We start from the raw sequence: 23,065 nt of genomic DNA, 5'->3' as shown, positions 1-23,065 counted from the left end.
AATAGGCCACATGGTTTCACTTTCCATGAATGTGGCATCATGCAATGCTCCTAAAAGAGGATCAATGATCCTAAAAAAGGAACTCATAGCAGTTCGGCTTTAGCACAAAAGGGCCTTGACTAGCTATATGAGACGATAAGGCCAGAGTTGTAGTTTTTTCTCCAAAACAATCTGCTCTGGTATCGAAAAATGATATTTTCCTCGTCCTCAAGACATTTTCAGAAGGCAATAAGGACCTTGGAAAAGTATTCCCATGAAGATAAGCTCTATATCAATACCATATACAGCATTATCAAGTAAAACATGTTGATATTAAAATGTACAGGCAGAAAACGAAAATATTTTATAAGTAGGCTTGTGATAAGGAAATCATTTTGTTGACATTTCCTTATTGGGTCTCCGCTTAGAGAAGTGTTTCCATTTCACTGACAGAATGCTTATTATTTCAGATACATGGTGAGGGACACCTGGTCGGACAGTCCAGTCCAGTTTCAGTCAAACCTGGAATTAGAGTCCAAGACCCCCAAATAACTCGCTAACTAGCTGGCTTGTTGCCACCAAAATAGTATCTATAAAGTGGGTTTTCTAACCATTAATATTAAATTCATATTCGAATAATGAATTATATGATTCTAACACGAAAGCATTGTGCTACTAGCTAGCTAACTACCAATTATCAGCAGAATCGTTGACAAAATGAATCTTTACTTTCACTCTGACGCCAAACTAGCGAACCCGCTGTGGCTAGGATTGGAAACTAACGTTCGTTAGGTAAGGTTAATGGTCACTGATGACAGATTAGATGATTAGGCCTGTAAAATTTTAACCCGGACTTCTATTTCTGACAGAGTTGGCTGCCATGCTCCTCATCTGACACATTGGCAAGTCACTATGCGGCAACCATATACCTCAGTCGGCGGCACAGCAGGAGCTGGTCGTCGACTAGCTACTGTAGCTAGGTGAAAGCTGAACGCAGATACTAATTCAGGTGAAAGCAGATACTGGTTCAGGTGAAAGCTAGCTACATTCGCTCATATAGCTCCCTCTCAACATAAAACTAACCATAAAACATGGTAACTTCGTTTTGAATATTAAACATACCGTTTTGGGTTGCCGGTGGAGCCGAAATACAGTTGGGAGTAAACAGTTGTAACAAGATAAACACGAAACATTGAATTTTCCAGCTACGTCTCATCTTCCTGCAAGTCGCCATCTTGTTTGTGAGGGCTCATTAAGGGGCGTGGTTGAAATGCAAAAAGGTGACGTAGAACAGATGACACCCGAAACTGAACGGTCCTTTGTACTTGACACTTGAGTGGGGATTAAGGACTGTCTGATCAGTTGGAAAGATAGCTTTATGTAATACTGAACAAAACTATAAACGCAACATCAACATTTTTACTGAGTTACAGTCCATATAAGGAAATTAGTACATTTAATTCATTAATTAGGCCCTAATCTATGGATTTCACTACTGGACTGGGGCCCACCCACCGGGAGCGAGGCCCAGCCAATCATTACAGACAGAAATACTCCTCAGTTTCATCAGCTGTCCTGGTGGCTGGTCTCAGACGATCCCGCAGGTGAAGAAACCGGATGTGGAGGTTCTTGGCTGGCATGGTCACACGTGGTCTGCGGTTGTAAAGCCGGTTGGACATACTTTCAAATTCTCGAAAACGATGTTGGAGGAGTCTTATCGTAGAGAATTGAACAGTTATAGTCTGAAGTAGATATGAATATAGGCCTACAGCAAATCCAAGGCTTTATTTCCATTATCATTGCATTATGTGTGGGAAGAAAAGCACAGAGGCATTCAAGATGTTGTTCTTTATTTAACGGAGTAACAACGTCAGGTACACAGAGTTTGTCTGTTCCAACACCATCATCGGAAGACTAACATTCCTTGTAAAATAATTTGTGTTAAGAGGGATGTTGTATAGTGTGCAGGACAGGTTACCTTTCTATTTGGGAACAATTGAGGTTTGCCTTAAACTTCACAGACAGGTTAAGTATTCAAGAACATTGTTAATATATTTTTGCTATATGTAATAAAAAATAATTCACACCAAATACACCGACAGTCGAGTCAAAAACAAGTTTGATCCTAAATGGCCCCATATTCCCAAAAAGTAGTTAGTGCCTTACAGCTAATGCTGCTTAGGTGAAGGACCACTTACCCATCCCATAATAATATAATATCTTAGACACTTCCCTTCTTTGTCAGAGGGTTTACAAGGAGAGAGCTCTCCAGTACAGAGGAATATTTCACCTTGACCAAGGAATGTTTATGTTGTAATCCAGTTCCAGTGATCTGTTTAATGCAACAGCCCCACCATGTGGACAAAAAGTAAACTGTATGTTTACCAAATCCTTGAATTTTTTTTTATCTACAGTATCTTATTTTCTCTTATCCGCTTTGAAAATATATATAAATAAATTTGTGTTTACATGAGACCTTAACAGACCTTTATCATTTTTACATTTTGCCGACCATTAAAACATCTTAGTTTTATTCTAAACTGGGCCCTGTATTCCAAAATATTTTATCTGAAATGGTCCTGTAAAAGTGGAATATCAACTGTAGTGCGATTTCACCACGTGTGCCGCCTCACCTCAACCAAAGCACATCTACTGTAAGGGAAACAAGGTTGTGAGGATAGCTATTTCAATAAAATATTTGGTTGTTGTAAAAGGTTTGGGGTTGTTGTTGTGTTCCTTGCCTTCTTATGCCTCAAACTCTAGGCCAAGGCCGAGCTTGTGCCCACCGGTGTTAATGTTTTTCCCATCCAGGAGAGCAGAAAGGGTCAGCTTAATGCCTGTAGACAGAGAGACAGAGACAATACACCAACAAGGGGGAGTAACAAGTTCAGCTGTAGTGTTCATGAAATTTCGTCAGCCGGTAACTGTCAAGTTAATGTAAAATTAACATTTAGCATCTCCTGGCTTCCAGACCTTTGGAACATCTACATTTTAAAAAAGTCTAATAAATCCATGTAACATAGCCTACACCTTCACAATACATCCATTATTTATTTTATACAGATCTAAAGAAGCATGATATGAATAAAATGTAATCTATTTCAGAAGAACAGAATAGCATACTCTGAGTTGCCCTTATGTTAGGTCCTGATCTGGCTATGCCAAATGGCTATAGGCTACACTAGTTCATTTAGCAGACAAGATTTGCTAAGAATTCGGGTGGCATTATTTGTATTTTATAGTATGAAGAATGCAATTGAAAAAAGCTGAATAAAATTGGATATTTTCTCCCAAACGATTTGAGGGAGTGCGCACATGCGGCTATTCTGTGTTGAGCGGTTAACAAAGAAATAGGTACTCCTATATGCTTAATTTACAGTTATTAATATAACTTTAGTTGTTCTACAAACATACGGGTATATGTTTGATTTTTAAAACATTGTAAGGCTGCATGATGCGACTAATGATGCGCACTCCATCACGTGATCGGGTCTTTCTCACAGGCTACAAGTGAAGATAGACACATCGGGGACACAACTGCACGCGTCCATATCCAATTCCGAGGTGCATATTGAAGATATTGGAAGAACTGTCCACATTTACTTTTCGTCAGCCAACAAGATGAGTATGCCTAACGAACAGCAAAAGCACTATCCAATGTCAATATACCATTCCCCATCGTAAAAAGATTGACCTATTATATTCTAAGTGAGAAAAAAATATTCCAAACAGTCTGAGACAGTTGTGGGATTCGATAGATCCAAAATTAATACAACCACTTGCATCAAAAAAACCTTTTTTTGTGGCTGACGCAACAAATCAGAACGTTTAGCTTTAAATGTTGATAAACTATTAGGCTATTTCTTCACATTATAGGCGCAGCAATGTGCACATGGTAGTAGGCTATAAGAGCAAATGTTCCATTAACAGAAAACACCATTATCAAGTGACCACAAATGCAATTATTTTATTATAAAAAGTGCATTTTTATGGTGAAAATGATCTTCCCCAAACTTGAAACCCACGTGCTGCTTATGTATGTGTTAGGCTCTACACCCCTTGTAAAGCAGATTAATGTGCTTCATTTTAAGAAGTTATTTGTTCTCTTAAGTTGTGATACAAACCTTATTAAAACATATAGGCCTATGGGCTAGGCTACATGAGGTGTGCGACTGATTCGAAAAAGTCACACAAAAATGGATAATATATAATTCACAAGTGATAGGCCAACATTGTCACCCATCAGACTATTATTGACTTAATCTCATCTTTACATATACTGAATAATATGTGAATGGATCCTTATCATGCCCCTGTATCGAAACAGGCGCAGCAGGAAAAAAATACATGGAATCTACGCACTTAAATAGCCCACAAGGGTGCGTTCTGAGCCCTCTCCTGTACTCCCTGTTCACCCACGACTGTGTGGCCATGCACTCCTCCAATTCAATCGTCAAGTTTGCGGACGACACTACAGTGGTATGCTTGATTACCAACAACGACGAGACGGCCTACAGGGAGGAGGTGTGGGCCCTCGGAGTGTGGTGTCAGGAAAATAACCTAACACTCAATGTCAACAAAACAAAGGAGATGATTGTGGACTTCAGGAAACAGCAGAGGAAGCACCCCCCCCTATCCACATCGATGGACAGTAGTGGAGAGGGTATTAAGTTAAGTTCCTCGGCGTACACATCACGGACAAACTAAATTGGTCCACCCACACAGACAGCGTCGTGAAGAAGGCGCAGCAGCGCCTCTTCAACCTCAGGAGGCTGAAGAAATTCGGCTTATCACCAAAAGCACTCAAAAACTTCTACAGATGCACAATCGAGAGCATCCTGTCGGGCTGTATCACCGCCTGGTAAGGCAACTGCTCCGCCCACCACAGTAAGGGCTCTCCAGAGGGTAGTGAGGTCTGCACAACGCATCACCGGGGGCAAACTACCTGCTCTCCAGGACACCTTCACCACCCGGTGTCACAGGAAGGCCATAAAGATCATCAAGGACAACAACCACCCGAGCCACTGCCTGTTCACCCCGCTATCATCCAGAAGGCGAGGTCAGTACAGGTGCATCAAAGCAGGGACCGAGAGACTGAAAAACAGCTTCTATCTCAAGGCCATCAGACTGTTAAACAGCCACCACTAACATTGAGTGGCTGCTGCCAACACACCGACTCAACTCCAGCCACTTTAATAATGGGAATTGATGGAAATTGATGTAAAATATATCACTAGCCACTTTAAACAATGCTACTAAATATGTTTACATACCTTACATTACTCATCTCATATGTATATGTATACTGTAGTCTATATCATCTACTGCATCTTTATGTAATACATGTATCACTAGCCACTTTAAACTATGCCACTTTGTTTACATGCCCTACATTACTCATCTCATATGTATATACTGTACTCGATACCATCTACTGCATCTTGCCTATGCCATTCTGTACCATCACTCATTCATATATCTTTATGTACATATTCTTTATCTCTTTACGCTTGTGTTTAAGGTAGTAGTTTTGGAATTGTTAGGTTAGATTACTCGTTGGTTATTACTGCATTGTCGGAACTAGAAGCACAAGCATTTCGCTACACTTGCATTAACATCTGCTAACCATGTGTATGTGACAAATACATTTGATTTGGGAATGGAGGACGCTTTTCCCTGTGGTTTATTTTCATGCCAGCCAGGTAGGCTATACTCCTGTTGTAAATATAAACATTAATATTAGGGAAGTTGAGAAATAAATATAATAGGCCTAGCCTATAGAAAGCTGATGCTCCTCTTTTTAATAGAGGCCATCACTCTATTGAAATGTTGCGCAACATGAGCTCATGGGCTCTCAAGAAGTGTTTGATTAGATTTTCAAATACATTTGCACTGATATCAGAATGATTAAAGGGACAATAGGGCGCTGAGAACGAGGCAGTTAGCAAGTTTGGTAGGCTACTAATGACCATTAGCAACATCAAAGCTTGGAGAAGCCTAATTACCGTGACTAAACAGTCATGTGGAATTTGCCTGCCTTCATTACTCGTGACCGTTGGAGTGGTGGTTATACGGTCACCGCAACAGCCCTAGTGACAAGATCAGGGTCCATTGACTGGCTGAGGAGATCAAAGATCAAGTGCACGCTGCTGTTCTGTCATTTCTTCCCAAAATACAGTAGAAAGGTATTTCAACTGCACATTTAATCTACACTGGCATGGAGAAAAATAATATTTCGCAAAACATTTTAATAAAACGTTTTAAAATTACGAACCAGGCTTCAGAGTCTGAGTGTATCCCAGGCCCACAAGGCTAGAGTTGTTCACTCTGGCCTGTTGGAGAAATGTATAGATTAGAAACAGGATTAAAAATAGGACTCAAAATGTACTCAACAATACTTCCACAGATAATTTTAAACTTACTAGCCTAGTAACTCCCTCTACCCGTCCCCTGAATGTGACCCCAGGTGGAGGTCATGTCTCAGCCAGTAAGAGGACTAGCTAGAGTGGCCCCTTACCGAGAAAGATGCGTCGGCATCAATCTGGTACTTGGCTGCAATGCCAAAGTGGGTGTTGCTGTTGCCAGCGGTCCAGGCCAGGTTGACTGCTGTCTCCAGCTGGTCGTTCACCTTCTGGTAGATGGAGCCCCCGAACTCGGTGCCGTCATTTCTGTCATAAGGGGAAAAAACGGTTGGCCATTATTACTATGAGAATGGGGAACTAACATGTATGCAAGTATATTGCAACATCACTATTCATTCCAGTATTCATGTTCAACAAAAAAACTGAAACGAGAACTGTTACAACTACCAAATATCACATGAACTGCAATCAGAAGATTAATATTCACAGTCTAAACTAGCAAACTGAGGGTACAAAACATTAGGAACAACTTTCTAATATTGAGTTACAACCCCCTTTTGCCCCCAGAAAAGGTCTCAATTCGTTAGGGCACGGACTCTACAAGGTGTCGAAAGCGTTCCTCCGGGATGCTGGCCCATGTTGACATCGATTCCTCCCACAGTTGTGTCGAGTCGGCTGGATATCCTTTGGGTGTTGAGCCATTCTTGATACACACGGGAAAATGTTGAGCATGAAAAAAACAGCAGCGTTGCAGTTCTTGACACACTCAAATCAGTGCGCCTGGCACCTACTACCATACCCTGTTCAAAGGCACTTAAATCTTTTGTCTTTCCCATTCACCCTCTGAACAGCTCACATACACAATCCATAAGTGTTTGTATTAGAGGTCGACCGATTATGATTTTTCAACGCCGATTAAATCGGACGATTTTTAAAGTTGTATTTGTAATAATGACAATTACAACAATACTGAATGAACACTTATTTTAACTTAATATAATACATCAATAAAATCAATTTAGCCTCAAGTAAATAATGAAACATGTTCAATTTCATGTAAATAATGCAAAAACAAAGTGTTGGAGAAGAAAGTAAAAGTGCAATATGTGCCATATAAGAAAGCTAACATTTAAGTTCCTTGCTCAAAACATGAGAACATATGAAAGCTGGTGGTTCCTTTTAACATGAGTCTTCAATATTCCCAGGTAAGAAGTTTTAGGTTGTAGTTATTATAGGACTATTTCCCTCTATACCATTTGTATTTCATTAACCTTTGACTATTGGATGTTCTTATGGGCACTTTAGTATTGCCAGTGTAACAGCATAGCTTCCGTCCCTCTCCTCGCTCCTCCCTGGGTTCGAACCAGCAACACAACGACAACAGCCACCATCGAAGCAGCATTACCCATGCAGAACAAGGGGAACAACTACTAGAAGGCTCAGAGCGAGTGACGTTTGAAACGCTATTAGCGCGCGCTAACTAGCCAGCCATTTCACTTCGGTCACACCAGCCTCATCTCGGGAGTTGATAGGCATGAAGTCCTAAACAGCGCAATGCTTGACGCACAACAAAGAGCTGCTGGCAAAACGCAAAGAAAGTGCTGTTTGGAGGGCCTCCCGGGTGGCGCAGTGGTTCGCGCCCAGGCTCTGTCGTAACCGGCGACGCACAATTGGCCTAGCGTCGTCTGGGTTAGGGTTTGGCTGGTAGGGATATCCTTGTCTCATCGCGCACCAGCGACTCCTATGGCGGGCCAGGCGCAGTGCGCGCTAACCAAGGTTGCCAGGTGCACGGTGTTCCATCCGACACATTGGTGCGGCTGGCGTCCGGGTTGGATGCGCGCTGTGTTAAGAAGGTTGGGTTGGGTATCGGAAGACGCATGACTTTCAACCTTCGTCTCTCCCGAGCCTGTACGGGAGTTGTAGCGATGAGACAAGATAGTAGCTACTAAACAATTGGATAACACGAAATTGGGGAGAAAAAGGGGTAAACATTATTTTTTATTTTTTTCAAGAAAGTGCTGTTTGAATTCATGTTTACGCGCCTGCTTCTGCCTACCACCGCTCAGTCAGATACTTGTATGCAACGCAGGACACGCTAGATACTATCTAGTAATATCATCAACCATGTGTAGTTAACTTGTGATTAAGATGGATTGTTTTTTATAAGATAAGTTTAATGCTAGCTAGCAACTTACCTTGGCTTACTGCATTCGGGGTCACAGGCAGTCTCCTTGTGGAGTGCAACGACAGAGAGGCAGGTCGTTATTGCGTTGGACTAGTTAACTATAAGGTTGCAAGATTGGATCCCCCGAGCTGACAAGGTGAAAATCTGTTGTTCTGCCCCTGAACAAGGCAGTTAACACACCGTTCCTAGTCAGTCATTGAAAATAAGAATGTGTTCTTAACTGACTTGCCTAGTTAAATAAAAAGGTATAAAAAATACATTAAAATATATATATATATTTTTTAAACATGGGCAAATGGGTGCCCAAAAATACCGATTTCCGATTGTTATGAAAACTTGAAATCGTCCCTAATTAATCGGCCATTCCGATTAATCGGTCGACCTCTAGTTTGGATATGATCATTGGTCATAGTATGGATATAGTTAGCATGCCAAAGTTCCCAGATGTCGTACTACATTTGCCAAAATACAAAGTATACAAGCAATGGACACTTGTTCCGTGCTTTTCGGGTCCATAATGCAATTCTTCAGAAAATAGGCATTGCTTCACAACGTTTTCAGAGGAAAATGGCGGAAAATATGCAGCCAAAGTCTGACGAAAGCGGATACCAATTTATTTGTTGCTTTAACAAATGACAAATGTTAAGAAAATGTTGAGCAATGTAATAAAGTAATTACTTTTCAAATAAATTACGTTACACATTATGTTGGCTGACAATTTGCTAGCTACGCTATCCTTACGAACCGCATACCCAGTACATACTGGTGTAATGATATGCTATGTTTAGCTACCTACTGTAACGTCAGTTGGATACTAAGAAGTCGGACATGCCAGTATATTTACTTTATGCTATCTAACTACCCAACATTTATTCACTTGATTTTTCACGTCATTTATAGCTTAGCTAAGTGGTAAAGTGGTTTGGGTGTCACTGTAAATTCACTCTGGCTACCTACTCCGATTTCAGAGCACTCTGGTCGACTGTGCCAGAGCGCAGAATAACTGATGAATTTACAAAAAGCTCAACACCCGTTGAATGTGGCCTGTGTCAGTAAATGTCGGCAAAAAAGTGTAATTAAATGGTTGCCAGCAGCACCATTACAGTTACCAACACTCTGGATAACTGCCTAACCAGCTCTGCTAGGGTGAGTAAAATGGTTAGAGTGAGGTGTTCTCTCATTTGTGTCTGGAAGCAACTAGCCAGTTAGCTTGGGTGCTTGACTGCCAGTGTGAGGTCAGAACACTCGGATCATTCCTAGATCCTAATCCTCGGCCAGAGATTCCAGTATGCGCTCCAGAATGCACTCTGACACTCCAGATTGAATTTACAAACACACCTGAAGTCTAGATAGTAATTTGTTATGCTAACAAGCAAGCAAGAGGTTGCATAGCAACAGCATCAACTTCCAGTAGACAGAGTACGTAAGTATATAGTGAGTAGTATACACTCATTATGTAGTATACAGTATGTTCGTATGGGTATGCGAACACAGATCAAGTCTCAATTGTCTCAAGGCTTAAAAATCCTTCTTTAACCTGTCTCCTCTTCATCTACACTGATTGAAGTGGATTTAACAGGTGACATCAACAAGGGATCATAGCTTTCACCTGGTCAGTCTGTCATGGAAAGAGCAGGTGTTCCTAATGTTTTGTACACTCAGTGTATATCAAGGATCAGCTGTCAAAGGATTAAATAGCCATGTCTCAGAGCTAATTGACCTTGTCAAAAAAGTGATCATGAATGGAAGGCCAGGTCGCGGCAGGAGGTTAGCTTACTATCCTATACTATCCTACCAACAAAGCCCTATGACAAATCCCATCACTGTGGGATACAAAAAAATAACTGCCAGTCTGCATCTGAGGGGACCAGAGAGACAGCAAGTGCTTGGGGCTGCTAGTGTCCAGACAGAGTCAGCTCTCATAGTTCAGAGCTGGAAACAAAGTGTTAGTGACTAGTCGTTCAAAAAGCTCAGTTGGTTGGAGCATGGTGCTTACAACAAAGTTGGGGGGTGTGCCAAAAATACAAAATACTTTACTGTAAATCATTTTGGATAAGGGTCTTAAAGACCACAAATATGGTCCCTAAACCCCATCGCTGGCTTACTGTCAGTGTTGTTGAGCCCCATCGCTGGCTTACTGTCAGTGTTGATGAGCCACCTTCTTACTTCCATTGTTTGCTGAAGCGCGGAGGCCTACCTGAACCATATTTTTGCATCTATACAATGACGGGGTAGGCCGTCATTGTTCATAAGAATTTGTTGTTATCTGACTTGCCTAGTTAAATATATCTACTCACACATTTGTGTGGAGCTGGAACTCGTCGGTCTTGTAGCCCACAGCGAAGTTGCTCTGGGTGACCCTGTTCTTCCCGGCCTCGAAGGTCATCTGGTAGCCGGCCAGCCAGCCCTCGTAGCCCACCACCGCCATGCCGTGCACAGCTGTCCCGTTAATGTCGTAGTCCACATCACACCCCAGGTTGATGTGCTCCCTCTTGTAGCCAGTCTTGATCTTACCACTCTTCTTGCTGGAGGTAGGGATATGAGAGGAATGGAAGGAAGGAAAAACTTGTATGAGTATGAGGTAATATAGGAATCAAAGTGACAGAATGGCAAATACATCCAACAATCTACATTGAGCTGAGCAGGACAAAATAAAATGGCAACATGTATTGTGTGACATCATTGATTGCAATTAATTAACATTGTGAAACAATTAAATGCTACCTTCACTGAATTAATTGGATAGCCACTTCTTACCCAGTGTTTGGCGAGAAGGAGGAATCAAACGTCAGTTTAAGCCCTTTGGTCAACTGAAGGGAGAAGGTGAGAGAAAGATGGAGAGGATAAGAAAGCATGAATGATTCATAAGTAAATTAATTTCCGAGGCAGACGGAAAGAACTATTAAAAAAGCATTGTTGCGTAATTAAATGGTATATTGCTCTGAGCATTTCACCCCTTAATAGGGTGGGGGGCCCATAGGGAACAGACTCCCACACGAAGAAGACTAAACATGCAAAGTTATGTATATGTTGTCTTAAAATATATAATAAAATCAGTGAAACAAGTCAGTGACTGCTGATCTTTTTTATATTTACACGAAGGGATTACTCATTGGCTTATAGCACCCTTCAAACAATGACAGATTGAAGAAAACAGAATAGAGTACACCCTGATCTAAAGAACACATAGTCCTGACCTGGTCCTCCAGAGTGATCTCAGTGCCCAGAGTGTTGTCGGTGTTCCACTTCTCAGTGAAGGTCAGTCCGTGTTCGGCCCACTTGTACTTGGTCTCCAGGGTGCCGGCCACTTTGCTGGTCTCGGTGTTGGCAGAGCCCGTGCTGGTGAACTCCTGGGATTAGGGTCAAACAGAGGTCAGCGGTGAGATGTGATCATGTTATTTTAGCATCAGACATTATTAGTGAGGATTTGGATGGCTGAGGACCACATTGGCACGTCACAAGTGACGGAGACAATCCGAGAGGTCTTTCACGGGTGTTGATGAGTCAGATAACTAAACGGAAGAAAAATATAAAAACAACAAGTAAAGTGTTGGTTCCATGTTTCATGAGCCGAAAAAAAAAATCCCAGAAATTTGATATACGCACAAATTGCTTATTTCTCTACTGGTGAGCATTTATTCTTCCATCTGACAGGTGTGACATATCAAGAAGCTTATAAAACAGCATGATAATTATACAGATGCACCTTGTTTTGGGGAGAATAAAAGACTACTCTAAAATGTGCAGTTTTGTCACAACACAATGACACAGATGTCTCAAGTTGAGGGAGAGTGCAATTGGCATGCTGACTGCAGGAATGTCCACCAGACCGTTTGCCTGAGAATTGAATGTTCATTTCTCTACCATAAGCTGCCTCCAATGTCATTTTAGAGAATCTGGCAGTACATTCAACCGGCCTCACAACTGCAGACCAGGTGTATGGCCTTGTGTGGGTGAGCGGTTTACTGATGTCAATTTTGTGAACAGAGTACCCCATGGTGGCGGAAGGAGTTATGGCATGGGAAGTCATAAGCTATGGACAACAAACCCAATGCATTTGATCAATTTCAATGCACAGAAATACCGTGACGAGATCCTTAAGCCCATTGTGAGTCCCATTTTTTTAATGGTATCTGTGACCAACAGAAGCATATCTGCATTCCCAGACATGTGAAATCCATTGATTTAGGGCGGATTTCCTCATAACAACTGTAACGCAGTAAAATCGTTGAAATTGTTTCATGATGCGTTTATATTTTTGTTCATATTTTTGATATGACGAACATATCAAGGACAGCTTTCTTCCATCTACGTAACATTGCAAAAATCAGAAGCTTTGTCCTAAAATGATGCAGAAAAATGAATCCGTGCTTTTGTCACTTCTAGGTTAGACTGCTGCAATGCTCTACTTTCCGGCTACCCGGATAAACCACTAAATGAACTTCAGTTAGTGTTAAACACGGCTGCTAGAATCTTGACTCGAAAAAATGTACTCCAGTGCTAGCCTCTCTACACTGGCTTCCTGTTAAGGCAAGGGCTGATTTCAAGGTTTTACTGCTAACCTCCAAAGCATTACATGGGCTTGCTCATACCCATCTTTCCGATTTGGTCCTGCCGTACATACCTACACATACGCTACGGTCACAAGACGCAGGACACCTAATTGTCCCTAGAATTTCTAAGCAAACAGCTGGAGGCAGAGCTTTCTTCTATAGCGCTCCATTTTTATTGAATGGTCTGCCTACCCATGTGAGAGACGCAGACTCGGTCTCGACATAAGTCTTTATTGAAGACTCATCTCTTCAGTAGGTCCTATGATTGAGTGTAGTCTGGCCCAGGAGTGTGAAGGTGAACGGAAAGGCACTGGAGCGACGAACCACCCTTGCTGTCTCTGCCTGGCCGGTTCCCCTCTCTCCACTGAGATTCTCTGCTTCTAACGCCATTACGGGGGCTGAGTCACTGCTTACTGGTGCTCTTCCATGCCATCCCTAGGAGGGGTGCATCACTTGAGTGGGATGAGTCACTAACGTGATCTTCCTATCCGGGTTGGCACCCCCACCGAAGGGTTATGCAGTGGGGGAGATCTTCGTGGGCTATACTCGGACTTGTCTCAGGATGGTAAGTTGGTGGTTGAAGATATCCCTCTAGTGGTGTGGGGGCTGTGCTTTGGCAAAGTGGGTGGGGTTATATCCTGCCTGTTAGCCCCTGTCCGGGGGGGTATTGTCAAACGGGGCCATAGTGTCTCCCGACCCCTCCCGTCTCAGCCTCCAGTATTTACGCTGCAATAGTTTGTGCCGGGATGCTATTATATGCTGTTATATCTGGAGTATTTCTCCTGTCTTATCCGGTGTCCTGTGTGAATTTAAGTATGCTCTCTCGAATTCTCTCACTAATTCTCTCTCTATCGGAGGACCTGAGCCTTAGGACCATGCCTCAGGACTACCTGGCCTGATGACTCCTTGCTGTCCCCAGTCCACCTGGTCGTGCTGCTACTCCATTTTCAACTGTTCTGCCTGCGGCTATGGATCTCTGACCTGTTCACCTCTTTTGGCTCAAGGGGTATACGGACTGCAGTGAAACTTACCAGTCCATTATCTGACTTTGTTTTCAAGTCCAGCTTGATGAGACCAAAACCTGAAAGGCACGGAAGAAAATGAAATCAAACTGTTGTAATTACAACATATTCTATGAGTGCTTTTTAAACGGATGATATATTCCTGTTCAGTTCATTATTTCCACTAACATTCCTAGCAATCCCCGTTAACGCATGGCCTCTGTTGTTTTCAAAATAAGCATGCCGTCTCTTGCAGACTTATTTTATCACTTCATAAACACATAGTGCTTATGAAGTGACGTAACAAAATGTGGAAAAAGGTCAAGGGGTCTGAATACTTTCCGAATGCACTGTAAACCACTGTTCAATAAATCCCTCTCTGAGAAATACCAGTCTAGGCTATCACACATTACAACTATTGCATAACATTGATAGATAGAGTTTATTGATTTGATGTGGTTTCTACTAGGGCTGTGACAATACCAGTATCACAATATTCTTTTAGAAATGTGACTCAGGATGACTACATAATGGATGTTTGTTTCCCAACATTTGGGCTGTTGTTAAAGTTAAATCTGCTTTGTTTCCTTGCCACGATACTAACAAGTATTGCGATACTGGTATCTTCCCGGCCCTAGTTTCTAAACTGGAGTCCATTGTCACGTCAGGCACAGTTCACCGCCCCAGCTTCCTTCCCATCCATCTCTGGGAGGCAGTGTGCTGGTCGTCCCACCCCCGCCTGGTGGGGATTTACCTGGGAATCCCCACAATAAGGCCTAGACCTCAATAACTCAGTACAGCTGTGTGTCTCTCAGTCAATAAGCTGCCTAAGGACAGCCAGTCTAAACTAGAGGGTTTACCAAATGGCTATAACACTAGGCTAGTACGACTACAGTCCACTCCTGATTCTCTGCAGGACAGGAGCAAAGGCTGAGTTGAAGAATGATCTAGGAAATAGTGGGTAGAAAGTAGTACTGCTCAGTGCTCACCGTATCCCTTGGTAAAGACATCCTTGGCGGACTTGCCAAGGTCAACATAGGTAGGAGGAACGGCCATTATCTGTAAAAAATCAAATAAAAATCATAAGAAAAAAAGGAGACAGCTTTGTGTTAGGCTACTGCTTAGCACAAAGCGCTGTGAGATAGCAATGGGGCAATGGCATACTAAAGCATTAGCAGTGTGCTAGGCCTTCACTGACATAGCAACTGAGGAGAGAGCACTGCGTGTGGGGGAGGAGGTGGGAGAGGATTGAGGTCATTGATGGACGGGGTGGGCCGGTAGGGGGAGGGGCAGGCAGACATGCCTCACATCTGCCTGAACAGACTAACCCGTTTGCTCTGACTCATCAGAAAAAGAGTGATGTGCTTGCCTTGCCAGGCTAGAGATTTCACAACAGCAGCCAAACCTGATACACTGGACTAACAGCCAAATTAAAACGCAAAACACAGAAGGGTCAGCTTATGAATCAATAAGTGATTTCTAAATGGAAGGTTAGACGTGATTTAATATTTGTTAGATGACCTCAACTCCACTCTTACTATACGAGAATGTGTGGGCAGACTTCAATGTTGAGTAACAGGAGGAAAAAATCAGCTTGTTGCAGATTCCAAAAAGGATTTCAGCATTGATCGTGCTTTTTCATCCAAGACTAGGCTTAAACTGGAACACTTGCCATCTGCCCATGTGCACAATGCTAATTTGCAAATAGAATAGCCTATAGCCCAAATGGCTATTTTGTACATCAGCGCATGCCACATAGCCTACAGCCTCGATCACTTCCTTCAAACACTATTTAATAGAATATTAATGATAATTACTACACCTTTCTCCCGGTCATACACTGAACAAAAATTTAAATGCAACAATTTCAAAGATTTTACTGAGTTACAGTTCATATAAGGAAATCAGTCAATTGAAATACTTTAATTAGACCTTAATCTATGGATTTCACATGACTGGGAATAAAGACATCTGTTGGCCACAGATATCTTAAACTAAAAAGGTAGGGGTGTGGATCAGAAAACCAGTCAGTATCTGGTATGACCAGCATTTGCCTCATGTAGCCGATACATCTCCTTCGCATAGAGTTGATAAGGTTGTTGATTGTGCCTGTGAAAAGTTGTCCCATTCCTATTCAATGGCTGTGCGAAGTCGTTGGATATTGGCGGGATATTGGCGTACACGTCGATCTAGAGCATCTCAAGCATGCTCAATGGGTGACATGTTTGGTAAGTATGCAAGCCATGGAAGAACTGGGACATCATCCACTTCCAGGAATTTTGTAGAGATCCTTGCGAAATGGGGCCGTGCATTATAATGCTGAAACATGAGGTGATGGCAGCGGATGAATTCACGACAATGTGCCTCAGGATCTTGTCACAGTATCTCTGTGCATTCAAATTACCATCGATAAAATCCAATTGTGTTCGTTGTTCGTAGCTTATGCCTGCCCATACCATTACCCCATAGTGGTGGTGGGGTTATCTGTTCACAAAGTTGACATCAGCAAACCGCTCGCCCACACAACGCCATATACACTGTCTGCCATCTGCCTGGTACAGTCGAAACCGGGATTCATCCGTGAAGAGCACACTTCTCCAGCTTGCAAGTGGCCATCGATGGTGAGCATTTGCCCACTGAAGTAGGTTACAATTCCGAACTTCAGTCAGGTCAAGACCCTGGTGAGGATGACGAGCACGCAGATGAGCTCCCCTGAGACGGTTTCTGAAAAATGATGTTGGAGGTGGTACATGTTAGAGAAATGAACATAAAAATTCTCTGGCAATAGCATACCAATTGCATGCTCCCTCAAAACCTGAGACATCTGTGGCATTGTGATGTGACAAAACTGCACATTATAGAGTGGCCTTTTTTTTATTGTTCCCTGCACAAGGTGCAGTGATCAGGCTGTTAATGATCAGGCTGTTAAATCAACTTCTTGATGTGCCACACCCGTCAGGTGGATGGATTATCTTGGTAAAGGAGAAATGCTCACTAACAGTGATGGAAACAGTTTTGTGCACAAAACAAGAAAAAGATTATAATAATGTGCATATGGAACATTTCTGGGACCTTTCATTTCAGCTCATGAAACATAGGACCAACACTTTACATGTTGCGTTTATATTTTTGTTCAGTGTAAATGCATGGTTTAGTGCATTCACCCAAAATCAAAACCAATTATTACACATCTCATTTCTACACGCTTTGAAATTCAGTGGGGTGGCAGGTAGCCTAGTGGTTAGAGCATTGGTCCAGTAACCGAAAGGTTTCTGGATCGAATCCCAGAGCTGACAAGGTAAAAATCTGCATTGCTCAGGGGCAGAACGACAGATTTGTTCCCCTGACGCCAAAGACGTGGATGTCGATTAAGGCAGCCCCCCGCACCTCTCCGATTCATTGGGGTTAGGTTAAATGAGTTAGGCACATTTCAGTTGAAGGCATTCAGTTTTTAATACAAGCCACCTTCAGTGACCAACAGGCACTCGCTCGAAAGGGACCACGGTAGGAGACAGGAAGTGTCAAACATCAGGCATTCCAGAATACACACACAGGGAGGAGCACTGAACCTTTGAGGATCATTATTGGTGGGAGAGGTTAGAATATTAGGCCATACAGAGAAGGTCTTGAGGAATGCACTAGTCTACATAACCAGGTCTTCAAGGAAAGCCACACAATGTGTCCTTCTGGTCCCTCTTGAGACAGAAATACTCCATTGCAGAAAGTCAATGAAATCTCATCAGACGATAGCTTTTACTATAGCTAGATTTTCTTGCTTTGTTTAATTTTCAAATAAGCATACCTGAACAGAAATATTAAGGGAACGTCGACTGAAAGGACCTTGAGATAGGAGATTGAGAACGTTAGCATTGTTGCATTAGACCCGTGTCAGGCAGGTGGTTTCACGTTCCACATGCACTAGAGAGATGGAAATGCAATGTACATGTTTCCCAGACAGTTGTCACATAATCTGCAACCTGCTGCCTGATACGAGCAGTTCTTCTGCCTGGCTGCCTGATGATGTCCAAGGGGTTATGCAACAACGCGGCAGACACATCACTGCTTGCGCTTGAACATCTTTAGCTTACTTGCTAACGAAGTAGAAAACTAGCTAGCTGCTGAGGTTAGCAAGCAATTGGTGGAGAGCGGGACAAGCGCATACACTGCACATGATCGCTGGCTATAGCGAGTAACTTTAATCAAATTGCAGAGAACAGTACCTAGGCTCATTAAATTCAAATAATAATGCGTCAGGTTATTAGCTAGTTACTCGAGGCCATGTTCACATAGCCAGCTAGCCACAGAGCTAACTCATCAGGCTAGCTAGCTGTATGCTGATCAGCATTTCTCCTACTGGACAGCTTCTAACGCAACGTTACTGGTTGCGTGGTGGATGAGCGTGCTACCTCTTCCGACTCAAGCCAAGAAAGAGGTCTATGTCTATCACAACAGGGATACAATAGTGCACCATAATATGCCACAATATTAGCTTCATTTCAACATACCTCTCTGTCAGTGCTTTCCAATCCTGCCTGAGGAGATTCCTGTCAACTAGACAACGGGAAGGGTGAGAGGAGGTGCAACAGCGTTACACACGCTAGAAGTCAAACAAGCGTATGAAAAAAAAGAGGCATGACTCTGGCGTTGTCTTGGTGGCGCACGCGCTGTTGATCGTTTGACGTCCGCATAGCGCGTCATCGGTAGGCTTCAAACCCCGCCACCTTTAACAACCGATCTAGAATCAGCTCGTCCCACCTCATCACCAATCCCCATCATTATGTGCTTATAACAAAACCGTCCATAGTCAACGAGTAGTCTAATCGCTGGAATGCAGGAATGTCGCATCAACGCTGCATAGGAGAAGAGCCAGGATGTGACGTTGAGCACTCGTCACAGTCGACTTCTGTACGGCACTATCTGTAACCCCAGCAAATCCTGGCTGTTTAACGCAGTTTATACATTCAAAATGTGCATATTGTGAAGGCCTTTGTATCTGTAACCCTATCATGCAGTTGCTATTTTGAACTTTTTTTTGTCATATACAAATCACCTCAGTGCCGGTTTTCATACTGTGTTCTGCATTCTTGTGAGCCTTATGAGTGTAGTGTATGGCAGCATGGGTGCAAAGCTTTTTGTGAAGTAGTGTGTAACTTGTTTTCATAGAATAGTGTGGAAGTGGTTGTGTGGAACCCTGTCAAACCCCATGACTTCCTCTGTCATAGTTAGGGTGCAGCTGGCAGCAAATACCTCCAGGTATTATCTAGTGAAAATAACTACAATGTGTACAATGTCTATAGCAGTTCACGTTTGATGTCAGATCAGTTATATTATGCTCAAGATAACATATTTTATATTTATATATATATATATATATATATATTTATTTTTATATTTTTATTTTTATTTTTTTAATATAAATTAAATCGCTGGTTACAGTACGTGTCTATAGGCACACAGGTAACCCAGGAAGTAGAAATGCAAAGCTAGGCCAATAGAGAGCATGCTCATCTTCGAAACTATGATATGCACCTATGGTAATTATGTCTCCCTTTATCAAATTATGTTTCTATCTTTGCTGCTACGAAATAGGCAAAATACCCTACAAATAAAGACATTTGGAAAGCCGTTTGTTTTGCAATCCCTAATGTGCTAGAGTGGCTTCTAGGAAGGTTAGTAGCACTACAATATCTGCAGAGGACAAGGAGACCATGAAACTGCCTAATCAAAGAACGAAAGGAGAGGCCGCAAACTGAATGAAGGAATGGAAGAGGCTTTGAGCTGTTTTGGCCAGTAGGTGACAGTGTAAGCAATGTAATGTGCCTCCTCTCTGTTTCCAGAAAGCACAGTGAAAGTCTCCTCGAATTACAAAAAAAAGCAACTAAAAACTTCAAATTCATTTGAATAATTTGATATGTTGTGATAATCAGTCACTCTCGAAATATTCATATAGTATTTTCTTGAAGTTATTTGATTGATTAGAAAAGGTTAGTTATTCTATGAACTTAAACTATTTGTATTTCTAAAAAAGAAAATCGATTTGGTTTCAATGTTAATGATAAGATGAATATACTGCTAAAAATAACATATATTGTTGGGTTTTAAGCTCAGTTGAAAAGAATAAGGAACATGTTGTATTTCTCTGACTAATAAACACATTAATATCACATAAAATAGCAACACCTCAAATTAAATAAAAAGTCTCAGCATTTTCAAATAATTTATGTAAACATTCTCATACTGTCAACCAGGACATAACAACTACTATGAAAATGATTTCAGTGTTATGTAGCTACCTAACCATCTGATCGATTCATTTACATTTGCCTTAATCTTAATAGCAACATTTCAATTATTATTTTAATTGATAATACTTTGTGGCATTTATGTTATTTCATTTGAGCTAATTCCTCAAAGTAAGTAGGACCTGTTTTTGTCATTTAATTTCTGTAATAATTGATTAATTCCAAGATAATATCATGCAGTGTTTGAGGCAGTTCTTTTGTGATTTTATTTTCCTTAAGATGGCTTGTAGTAAGTCATGTCAGTAAACAATAATTAATTATGTTAATTATAACACCAGAGCAGTTATAAACAGCATGATTCATAACTACCAAACAGTCTGTCATTGATGCAGAGACTCTTATATTTATTTATTTCCCAACAGTGACTGATTATTTTAATCAATTCAAGTTAGAGCTATGATCCTTAGTTGCTACATCCATTTTTGGACTTATAAATGTATGATATATACCCATTGATTCTTCAAGAATATAACTTGTAAATATAACTTGTAAATGCCTCATGAGCTTAGTTCAACTGTTTTACCACATCAGAACCCAAAATAGAATCTTGTTTTGCTGCAATATTTGTAAACAATGTAAATGAAAACAAACACTGTATAGCCTCAAAACATGGTTTAACTCAAAATGTTCTATCGTGGGATAGTTAGTCCTTGCATCCATAGCTCTGTCTATGAGTTTAAGAGTGGTTGCATTTCTTAGTTTTTTTTTACCAAAACAGAAGCAGTTTTGTTATTGTTGCAATTAAGGATTCTAGCTTTGAGGTATTTCCTTCCATTCCATTCTTGAACAGCTCTTTTGTCTTGAACATGCCAAATTGCATTTTGTTGTTCTTGTGTCATTGTATGCTGAATCACATTTTACCAACAATTTCTCGTTTGTCGCCTTTCAGTCGCCTGCAGATGAAGCCAAATTCATTTGAAAATTATCCTCAAGTAATATCTGGATTCTCCTTTGATCCCCACGCATCAAAGCCAACCAATGCACACTTCAAACAGCCATCACCAACTGCCAATCACGTATCTAAAGATGACAAACACAACAGAAAATGCTAATCAACCCAGGGCCCGCATCTACAAAGTAAATAAAGAAATTATAAACAGATGCCATAATTTACAACATATGGATAAATAAAGCACTATGTCATCTTTTTAAAAACAGTGGTTCAAGCGAGGTCCAAAACCCTCCCATCCAACCAAGCCTCTCATGAGTCAATGACTTCACTGGAGCCTGATGTATGTTGATGAATTTTCCATTCAGCACTGAATGGAAGTCCGCAACCCAGACTCTGGTTATGGTTGTGTAAATAATTTTATTTTCCCCAAGTTCCTACTCAAACAGCCACTCTCCAAAGACCTTCGAACTTCAATTAACTATGGGCAGCGATTGAATATGGTAACTGACGTTTTTGAAGATGGGATGGTTTATTGTCTCGCACTTTTCTAAGTAAAACATAATTTCTATCAATGATTGGAAATGTTTTTTTTAGAGAGGGGGTGACACAGAATACAATAAGTAGTTAGCAGGAGATTCAGTCAACCTTTTCTGGACTTCTTGACTTTTTGAAATCCCCATCGTCCACTGTTGGCTGCCCTAACCTAGCACATAAAGTTAGTGATGCCAAAGACGAGCTAAAACAATATGAAAGTTGTACTTTGAAAGGCTTTGTTTTTCTCTCTTCAGTTCAACGTCACAGAAGTTGATAACATTATAGGGGGGAAAAAATGTGTGTGTTTCCTGACTGAACTTTGGTAGAAGGTACGAGAAATGTCAAGGCTTGACTGTGGTCAAAGCTGTTCTCGCATACGTACACACACACACACACACACACACACACATTTGAGCCTTGAGTCACTCTTGCTATGCCTGCTTGTTTTGTTTTGTTTTGTTTTGCTCTAAGTGTGAGAGACTGTGATCTTTATCTAGCTACCATGCACTGTGGTCCAAGGAATGCAGTAAGATGGGTAACAGACAGTTTCACAGTAGTGGAGAGATCTGTGCTGATAATTGGGTATGCTCAGACGCACCTTTTTCCAGTATAGAACAAGCTTTGTTGTGGGAACAAAAGTATTTCTGCAATCGCCCACTTTCTATTTCCCAAATCACCTCGCAGTGTAACACTGTGGTAATAATTCCATAGATATGTTATCAATCTTTCTGTTTACTAATAGAAACATATGAAGGGCCAGGGTGTCTAGATTCATATTTTCAACACTAAACTGTGCTTGATCAGCAACAACTGATCATTCACACAATTAGGATATTTATTTGCCATTGATAATAACAACACAGGTTTGGCTCAGAGAAGGGAGAGATGTTCAGCATTGAAGTTATTGAACAACCGCTATGAAGTTCATCAGAGAGGCCTGCACCTCACTGTACCCAACATCAACATGTGTACTGAATATGTGATCATCTAATCAACAGATTCGCCATATTCTCCCCGCAGGTGTCTGCACATCAAAGGGGCAAAGGGTGGAATGGTATCTCTATGCCTGCACTTACTACTGTGAACAAGCCTGGTTTAACCCCCTAGACATGGCCAAGAAGAAACCTAGGAAATTGAATTTCCTTACTCTACCGCTGCCTGGTTGATGTGTTGGTATCATTTGCAACCTTTAGGTAAGGTTGGACCACAAAAGAAAAACAGAAACAAAGCCCTAATTAAGATTCATTGTCAAGTAAA

At 41.5% G+C, this 23,065-nt stretch overlaps 2 protein-coding genes across 4 annotated transcripts in view; both read right to left on the bottom strand.

Annotated features, from left to right (window-relative positions):
• Positions 1–1,251, bottom strand: part of lg09h5orf15 (linkage group 09 C5orf15 homolog) — a 31,737-nt gene extending 30,486 nt beyond the window's left edge. Inside the window, exon 1 of one of the 2 annotated variants that reach the window (XM_024432207.2) lies at positions 1,102–1,251. In XM_024432207.2, the coding sequence (XP_024287975.2) occupies positions 1,102–1,213 (112 nt within the window). In that variant the 5' untranslated portion in view covers positions 1,214–1,251. The remainder of the gene's footprint in view (positions 1–1,101) is intronic. The other variant, XM_024432206.2, reaches the window with a different exon arrangement.
• Positions 1,252–1,812: 561 nt separating this feature from the next.
• Positions 1,813–18,801, bottom strand: LOC112258095 (voltage-dependent anion-selective channel protein 1-like). Of its 2 annotated transcripts, none has more exons than XM_024432205.2 (9): positions 18,586–18,801; positions 15,070–15,139; positions 14,111–14,160; positions 11,724–11,876; positions 11,284–11,336; positions 10,824–11,051; positions 6,497–6,647; positions 6,254–6,311; positions 1,813–2,816 (listed from the first exon to the last, which is right to left on the bottom strand). In XM_024432205.2, exons 2-9 carry the CDS (start codon positions 15,134–15,136, stop codon positions 2,725–2,727), a joined length of 852 nt encoding a protein of 283 aa, XP_024287973.1. In that variant the 5' UTR covers positions 15,137–15,139; positions 18,586–18,801; the 3' UTR covers positions 1,813–2,724. The 2 variants fall into 2 exon arrangements, with proteins under 2 accessions (XP_024287973.1, XP_024287972.1); XM_024432204.2 differs by lacking the exon at positions 18,586–18,801 and adding an exon at positions 16,135–16,434.
• Positions 18,802–23,065: the final 4,264 nt, after the last annotated feature.

Source organism: Oncorhynchus tshawytscha, linkage group LG09 (genome assembly GCF_018296145.1).
Source record: "Oncorhynchus tshawytscha isolate Ot180627B linkage group LG09, Otsh_v2.0, whole genome shotgun sequence".
Lineage (NCBI taxonomy): Eukaryota > Metazoa > Chordata > Actinopteri > Salmoniformes > Salmonidae > Oncorhynchus > Oncorhynchus tshawytscha.
The sequence above is the reverse complement of the archived record's forward strand: the minus strand, read 5'-3'. Positions and strand labels throughout refer to the sequence as shown.